This window comes from Manduca sexta, chromosome 18 (assembly GCF_014839805.1).
Source record: "Manduca sexta isolate Smith_Timp_Sample1 chromosome 18, JHU_Msex_v1.0, whole genome shotgun sequence".
Taxonomy (NCBI): domain Eukaryota; kingdom Metazoa; phylum Arthropoda; class Insecta; order Lepidoptera; family Sphingidae; genus Manduca; species Manduca sexta.
The window spans coordinates 11893666-11903280 of NC_051132.1; the positions used below are offsets into that span (position 1 = coordinate 11893666).

At 34.4% G+C, this 9615-nt stretch overlaps 1 protein-coding gene across 1 annotated transcript in view; it reads right to left on the bottom strand.

Annotated features, from left to right (window-relative positions):
- The window catches only part of LOC115441571 (probable nuclear hormone receptor HR3), a 138557-nt gene extending 130313 nt beyond the window's left edge, over positions 1-8244 (bottom strand). Inside the window, exon 1 of the mRNA XM_030166411.2 lies at positions 8023-8244. Within this exon, the coding sequence (XP_030022271.1) occupies positions 8023-8080 (58 nt within the window). The 5' untranslated portion in view covers positions 8081-8244. The remainder of the gene's footprint in view (positions 1-8022) is intronic.
- Between the last annotated feature and the right edge of the window lie 1371 nt (positions 8245-9615).

Consider the following 9615-nt stretch of genomic DNA (forward strand, 5'->3'; position numbering starts at 1 on the left):
TGTAACGATTCACCTGACCGACGCTAGCGCCATCTATTTATAAATCTTATTAAACCTTTTTATTATTTTCATGTAGAAGCAAAATTACCGAAATAAAAAGTAACTTATGTGTTATCCAGGACATCTAACCAAACGTATAAATATTTTCACAAACTTTTGAATTTATCTTTAATCTAAAATATTTGCATGTCATGAATGACCTGGTCCTGATTTTACTTGTACTGCCTATTTATAGTAACCACATTATAGCTAATCTTCATTTCATAATATTAGTAAAATAAGTTAGTCAAGAAGTGAGATGAGATTCGGGTTGTTTGATACGTTTTTATGTTTAGCCAAAATTGTCTATTTTATTTAATTTATTCACAGTTTAAAGACAGATTTATGTTCCTTAGCTAATTTCAACCCCAACTGTTAAATGCGTGCCTGTCGATCTATGTTCATAGGAGTTCCAGCAGCAAGTGTGTGAGACTTAGATAGTCTATAATCCAGCTCCACATTTGTTGTATAACTTAAAGCTGATTATACTATTATAATACTAACTGATTAAAAGGTAAGAAATTTATTAAATTCAGAATCAGGGTCATGATCCTATCATATAGCAGTACATCTTGATTGAGTATAGGGAAAACCTAGCAGTAAATATGAAAATCACAAAATGAACGAATGCATCGATCGACAATATAAAATTTCCATAAAAACATCGATAAAGACGCGAAATGTAATTAATAACCATTCCCACATTCAAATTTTAATATTAACAAACATAACGGTGCGAGTTTTTATCTATAGAGAACCTGTCCGTGTGTCGATGGGGTCAACGACCTCCGCGACACGGTTCCGACAATCGTACGGTCATTAATACGATACTTTTGAATTATCATCGATTGATGAATGGAATAGACAATCTGTTGAGTCTAGATTTGTAAAACAAGCAACAGCGAGGTTTAATTATGTTTAAGCCAGGTACTATATTAGTGGCTTAGGGTGATATTATTCAAAGGTAACGCGAAGCAAAAAAATGCCTTATCTAACATTTCGCGATCTAACATAAAACAAAAACTAAGACAAACGTAAATAAACTAAAAACAAAAGCCGGTAGGAATCGGCTTGTATGGATGCCACGCCATTGAACTATTTTCTGAACATTGTAAGTGAAGTATAGTCCAAATTTAATGTCCAACTAGAGACATTATTTGGAGTTACCTTAATGCTAATTCTGTAGTTGATAAAATAATCCCAAAGTTCATGATAAGGTCAGGGGTTGTCGTCGTATTGCTTTCAAAAACTGACTGAAGACGGAAAGAGTGAAACATCATAGTAGTAAAAAAAACAGGATATCAGACACAACGAATAGTTAAGTCAAAGTCCATATCGAGACAGAGACTAAAAGATGACTTAAGAAGTGAAGAGCAGGAAACTCACATAAAGGTGATCAAAACACCAGAATATCAGAAATAACGAAGAATCTCAAAATAGCAAGTTTTAAAGCAATTGTCAAGATTCCTATTATTCCAATACGAAATTTAATTTAACTAATTTTTACTAACCAATTTGAGGTTTAATACGTCCCATAAGTATGTCTACGATTAAAGTGTTTTTATCTATTATTTTCGCAAAAACGAATCAATATCATTCACTTTTTCATAAATTGATATCATGTTTGTTTTAAACTCTAGTGTATAACTTCCATTAATTCTACACTAAAAATCTTGTATGACAAGTCGACATGTCACAAGGTATACAGGTGGTATCACCCGCAGGTGATATAACACAGGTTGGCACCGACCACAGATTACTTAGAGAAGCTGCACCGACAGACGCATTGTAGAAAGGCATGGAAGTTCGTCCAAGTTTGCGAAATTCGTAAAATCACTTCATACATGTTTGAACTGTTGAATTACTAATGCAGCAAAACACATCAAATACTATGTTCTATAAATGAAATAAATAGTTGCATGGTTTGGTCATGTTTGGACGAAAGTATAAATACTGGCAATTAAATTTAAATTTGGAACGTATTTTCAACGTTATATAAAGATGATAGAGCAAGAGCCCGTGAACCCCAGACTTTCATTATTTTATAAAAGCTGAAAGTTTGTCAGCGCATGCTCCCAACACAGGTAACAACGATGGGCCATTATGAAGTTTGGGCTACAGTGGCTTTGGCAGGGACACATCCATTAACAAAAAAGGCCTAGACACGAGGCAAATGACCATTTTTATAATTCATCAATACGTCTCTTTAATTCTGGCTGGTTATAATGACTCCAATTTACGCGATGGTAGACTGAAGACTTAAAAGACTGACCAGGGAGAGAAGCTACGGCATAATTATGCCTGTATCTCTTATCATTCGATAAATAAACAGATATGTTTGGCAGATTTTTCCATAAACAAGAACGTAGTTATACTCTTAGCGTGTACGAGCCCATTGAAATAATCGAACGCAGCACGTTTTAAAACAGACCTGAAAAAAGGTAAACTATGAACGTTCACTGCCCTTTTTACAGGCCAAAATATAGTCTAGATCTAAGATATTTCGGTCTAGACGCATACAACACGAAAATACACAGAATTTGTTTTGGATCTAAACGATGTGTCATTTATACAGAAGAAAGTCGAGTTTTGGGAACTGATAGACCAACAGTGATAAAACTTTTCACATTTTGTATCGACTTACGTGAGTTCAGGCTATTTTGGAGTTTATTTACCAAAGAATATAGGTTTTTTTGTAATAACGACTTCCAAACGCATCCTAACGCTCATTGAAAAATATGAAATAAACTTAAGTGACCATCCTTACATGTTATCAAACAAAGTCTTTCACCGCGTCTGTCTGTTTGAACATGATAAACTCAAAGACTACCGAAAGGATTTTGATGAAATTTGTAGATGTTGTCTACCAAACCGCACCAGGCCAGCGTGGTGGACTAAGCCTAATCCCTCTCAATAGTAGAGAAGGCCCGTGCCCAGCAGTGGGACAGTATATCAGTGGCGAAACGTCATTACAACCCGATTCCTACCGGCTTCCCTTTTAGATTTATTTACGTTTGTCTTAGCTTTGATTTTTTGTTAAATTGACCGCTAAATGTTAACTAAGGAAAGTTTTTTATGCCTTGGGTTACCTTTTTAAAATTTTTACCCTTCGCCACTGCAGTATATAATACAGAGCTGATATTATTATTATTTTATTGGTATAGACAGAGTTTTAGACCCTGGGAAGACCATAGGATTTTATCTCGGAAAAACTCTTTCACGCGGGTAAAGCTGCAAGCAAATGCTAGTACGTTATATAAATATGACAAAAACAATACAAACCAGCTCAGCTTACAATTTACTGCAAACTGTGAGGTTCATTGATCCTCGTAATTTTGGACACAATCATCAGATTGATCATTACAGACTGTGAAAGTTTGGCCGCGTATCAAATGACGGTACATGTCGCTTACGGCCTTTACGATAAGTGAGATATTTGTATTCTTCGGACGTTGTGGCTCGGTCCACTAGTGACACATGTTTGATGTCATGTAGCGGACCATGTGATCTCAATGTTACTTATATTCTTACCTGGTGAAGTTAGTTACTTATATTCTTGCCAATATTTTGTGGTGAAGTTATTTTATAAATGTTTGAAATATAGATATTAAGATCAGTTTGCGCAACTTGGCAATTTTAAAATATAAACACTACCCCAATGACCCAAAGATATTTTAAATTAAACAATTAATTTATTTCATTTAGTGATAGTTAAACAAAAAATGTTCTACAAGACAGTTAAACATTTCCCACTTAAGCGTTTTTCTATCAATTTCCATAGACAATCCTTGTTTTTCATAGAGGCATTTCCCAAGCCGGTCGGTCCCACGGCGTCGCATGTAAGATCGCGTTCATATAACGGGCCGAGCGCAGTTACAGTATGTGGGTGAGGCTAACTGCGAGCACCGTTAGCTACGTCACTGCGTGCGACGGTATCGATGCGTGATTTATCGACTGTCGATGGACTGGGTGTCGATAAACGTGGGTTAGAGGTTGTATGATTAAAATTAATTTTCATGTGAAATTGATTTTGTTGGTTACATTGTTTGTGATTTAAGTTATTGATAAATCACAAAGTCGATAATCTAGTATGTATGTATTAAATAGATGAAATTCTACGGTTTGCATTAGTAATGATTTGTTGTAATGTTTTATTGCAAGAATCTGTTGTTAACCGTAACATGTAAAAAGAAAATATAATAATATAAATGTATGTAGTTGGCATTGCGATTTCAATTAAATTATTACTTTATGAAATAATTACTGCAACACTAATCAAACTTAGCACCTTAGAAAATCAGACATGACCTAGTCTCGTCCCCTCATCGACCCATAACTATCGAGTTGTGTCGCATCACTACGCCGAGTACCGTATGCTACGTCACGAAGAAAGGGATCGATGCAACGGTACAGAAGGCCTTGCCGTCGCTCGCAGAACTATCGCTTTTATGTAGCTTGTCATCGCGAGCTTCCAACGGTTTCGGACGCGATTTGATTTTAGAATGCATTTAATTTTAGATTTGGTTGGATTTTTTATTTTTTTTCGTCTGCTTGGTTTTTGTATTATCGTTTATTAATTCGATTTTCAAATTTGATTACGGTAGTTTTGTCTAGATGGCAGTATTTTAATGGTATATTTTTGGGATTTTAGAAAGGATGTGATTAAAAAGTTGATAAAATAAATAAATTAAATTATATATTGCTATAAAAATAAAATATATTTTAAAACAGTTAAGAATCAAATTTATGACCAAAGTAAGTGGTCAGGAAGTTAAAAATTCATGTCGACAATTTCTCAGGAATTAAAAAATACACCTGCTACAGTCGAAGTCATTTTTTTACTTTTTTTTTTATTGCTTGGAATGACGAGACGAGCTTGCCTTTCGCCTGATGGTAAGCGATACGACAGACCTTTGAAAAGATGTTGTGTAAATATTTGCATTCCTTTGTAATACATAATTAGTATTAATAGATTACATCAACCAAACTTGAAAAATCCCTGTAACGTCTACAACTTACTCGTTAATTTATTATTATATTTATTAAACTTTAAAGCAATTATTCACTTTAAAATATCCAACAGTAAAGGATAATACACTATAAACATATTATGTTGGACATTATGTAAGCCAGCCGTTCACATAATGTAGGATATGTAACACGACAACGCTTGCATAACTTAATTTATCATAAACGACACAATGTGGGTGAATAGCTTTTATGATTTATGGCTTTAGATGCATTTTTTTATTAAAATCGATATAACGAGTAGTATGTGGTGCATCCCTAATGCACACTAGGGGAGAGATATGTAGATAGTTTTTATATGTATATTCTACAGCCTTATTATTTGGCATTGTTACATGAGGCTATGGGTTCAAATCCCTGGTCTAAGTGCCAGTAAGTTTATGTTATTTGGATTTATTTTGGGACTCAGTTATATATGCCTAATACGGTATGTATGTGTACTAGTAGCAGATTTGTTGATACCCTACAGGTGAAAAATATACGGTTCTAGCTTCGACTCCGAAGTCAGGCAAATATAGGCTAAATGACGATAAAAATGCCTGACAGTGATGGGATTGATATAAACTCGTCGAAGAATGGAAGCAACTCTGCCCACCCTTTGAGGATTCAAATGGAATATTATTAAATAAACTGCTTTCGACTACCTCTGTGGCGTGGTTGTTTATTTTGCGGTACGATTGCAATTCTGGGGTCGTGGGCTCGATCGCCCCGAAGGAAAATGTGATAATAGTTTTTTCTATTCAGTATCGGCTCGGAGTCTAAAATTTGTCCCCTATATAGCGATAGTCTCTTCCTCCATCAAAGAATCGAATACACACGACGGAAAGTGGGTACACCAGTTACGGCTCTGCCTAGGTATAAAAGGCGTGTGTGTATTATTAAAAATGTAACATCTATAATCCTATATAACCATAGACTATCGATCGAAAATCAAAAAAAAATCAAGTTAAATCTACGAAATGTCTTGAACAATTTCCTGAATATTCGATTTAAACGCGCAAAAACTTACAACATTTGAGACCAGTTACTCAAAAATACATTGTTTCACAAAGTAATAAGTGCTATTCATGTCGTTCCCCTAATTGAATAAAATCTGATAACACGTTTGAAATAAATGTTATGTACACCTGACCGCTAAAATTGTGTCGAATGTTATTGAACTCTGTATAGTAATAAAAATAACACCTGCTTTATCAATTATATAATTTTGTCAGCTTTTATATATTTTACTATTCGAACTGAGGGCATATGGGGTATTTCAAACTTCGATGTACTAAATACATACCAACGTTACTATGTGTTATTAATTTATTTATTGCACTTCATACAAAACATGTAAAGATGGACTTAATGCCAGAGGTATTCTCTACCAGTCAACCTGAGGTGGTGCAGAGATAGAACATAGTAGGTGCACGTCAATAAAACAGGACATTTAGGGTAGTACCTATAAAAGACAGTTAAGTAGTTTAAAATGTCTATGTATAACTCCATAATCATTTTTATAAAATTTTCTACATTATTACCTTTTACTCATAGCTTCGACAGCGTGAAAGAGTTCTCCTAGGATCAAGTGAATTAGCCTATGTTCTTCCCAGGGTCTCAAACTATCACCATTCCAAAATCAGTCAAAATCGATTATGTAGTTTTTGAGTTTACTACGTTCAAACAGATTCAAATATGTTAAATTTAATCTATCAATTTTACTTGACCGAACTGGGTAAGTAAAATGGGACCGATGTTGTTTTCAAAGAGTATTGAAGACAGGACATGTATAGTGAGTAAAATGACATATTTCAACCAAATCGTTATGTGAGTATTCACTGTTGAAAACGCTGCATGAGGCACAATTACCCTTAGCATAATGATTTTCTCGTCATCAGACAAACCGGTGTAATTGTATCCGAACTATTATTAATTAATACCGAATTAATAACAAATTAATCTAAAACATTCCAAAGTTTTACAAATTTAAAGATTTTAATTTGACCCAATAATAACGTTCTTGTAAAAGACACAAGATTATACTTCTATTTAACTTAACAAAATTCAAAATGAGCCACAAAACTTATGACACATAAGCTGTCATATCCGAGAGTGTGGGCAACACTCGATTTAAATACCCAGTCTGAACAACATGAGACATTCATGTAAAATTTTTAAAAACTATTTATGTAATCAGAATATATTTTAAACACTCGTGGTCATAATAATAAAAACGAAAAGGAATACTTAATTTAAAAACAAGCAAAGGAAACGCTATCCGTGCGGCCTTATCTGTCGATATGCAATTTCGCATTTAAATAAAAAAAGTAAAATATAAATATTGATTACGTGTATTTTAATTTTAATTAAACATGTTTATAAAATCTAACGAATATGTATTTACCTTCAAAAATCGCTCAGTTATAACTTTATATAAAAATCGAAAAATATTTTTTTGCTGGCGATATAACCATAAACTCATGACAGATGTGAATTGAAATACAACAAAAATGAACTTAGCGTATGAAATTCAAATGCGCGGTATTGGACACAGGAGCTGGCTTCCGTCAACAGCGCGGGTACATTCACCTCGCTCTAGCCGAAATCATCACGAAAATACACTAATTCGCGTAACGATTAACCGTTATCAACTATAAAAAAATATTATTTCTTTTTCGAACGATGGTTTTTTTTGTTATTGCCAGTGATAGAAAATTTATTTAAAATATTCGATATGGTTATTTTAAATGAAAGTTAAAAATAATATGACTAAACTGCCTTAATTAAATAAAATAATCCTATAAACATAAAAAAAATATAAATGTTAAATCCTGTGGATCTTAAAATAATTATTCATACTATTAATTAACTCTTAAAATATGCCTTAAACCGTCACAAAATTGTACCACGTAAATAGTCAAAGCCACGAAATTAAAACATTATATGCAATTAAATGTTAAAAAAAAAACTCACCTCTTATTGTACTAGGCATACTGTATGAAAATCCTTCGAACAGCTCAAAACAATCCATTCAAATGTCACTGGCCACTTAATACTATCCGAACTCTAACATTTTCACACTGGCACGCAAGAGTCCCGGCTGGAGAAGAAAAAAATATGGCGCTCCGTGAACTGTCAGTGTCAAATTTCCCGCGCTTTTCTCAGCAATGGCGTCCGCACGTCCTAGAGAGGTGGTGTGGCGGCTGCATGTGCTTTTTTCGTGGCGGCGCCGCGAGACTTGCGGTTAACTGTATTTTTTTTTCGTGATGCCAGCGTTAACGGTGAGGCCGGTTGCGCTCGATCCTCAGCTGGTTCGATAGGCGCTCGATAATTCGTCCGACAAGCATTGTCGGAATGTTTGATTGCCGGATAGCCGATGGCAGTCTTGCGGGGTTGCAGCACGGGAGGTGGGGCCCGAGGTTTCCAACTATAAATGCGCAAAAGTAGGTCAAACTTAAAGTTGACTATATTGATACGTCATGAAAAAAACGAAATATTTAAAATGATACATACACGTCCCGATAATTGACAATTCAATTGTCAAGTTGTAATGGCCAAAAGTAATTTACCAAAAGGCTACTACAAAAATATTCACTTATTCCTAAATGTAAATACTTCATTATGACTAATTTATTACGTTACGCAATTATGCAAATATCAAATGTGTATGAATACAATTATCACCAGTAAAAACTAAGGCAAAATTATAACAGAATTTATAATACCTACTGAATATCATATACTTATATAACCCATAATTTTAATATATATTTTTTATTTAACAGTAGCCATAAAAAGAATATTTAAAACCATTCGTTTCTATTAAATTCATTCGTTCTAAAACTTGTATGTATTAGGAAAAAGACGTAACTCCTAGTGATTAACCGAATTTTTACAACAGTTTTGAGGATCCAAAACCTGGCCTACTAGCCACCTAAGTGCGTTTGCAGTACGTAACACACCTCAAGTGTCAGACATACAGATTGGACCCCAAAAATAACAACTTCTGGAATTTTTGGCTACTTTGGAGGCCTTACAATTACACCATCGAAGCAGTGCCCGGTACGACACGGCTCTGAGGTTCCAGGTTCGAATCTCCGATTGGGTAAAGTAATTGGTTTCTTCTGCTCTGTATCAGCCCGGAGCCTAGAATTTGTGCCAGATGTGGTAATGAGCTCGCCTATATCACATCATAAGACAGAACACACTTGGTGATAAGTGGGTGCCCTGGGTGATTTTATTCTTCTTCTACCCCTTTTGGGGTAACGGCGTTTTATGTGTGCTCTATAACTCTATTATTCTCATCAGCACTAGAGGAAGGTTCATTAACAACTTTAGACTACAACTAAACTTCAACGCCATGATTCTGTATTTGTGCTTTTAATGTATTAATTAACGTCCTACATATTCTAAATATATATTATTGAGTTAAACAAAATTATAACTAATTCTTTACCATTCTGAAGAGCAAAAGTGCTTCTTGGAACTCTTATTCTGCAAGGGCAACATCCATAACAACTTCAATAGAAACTACAAACCTTAACTTCTCAATTGGAAACCAAGATC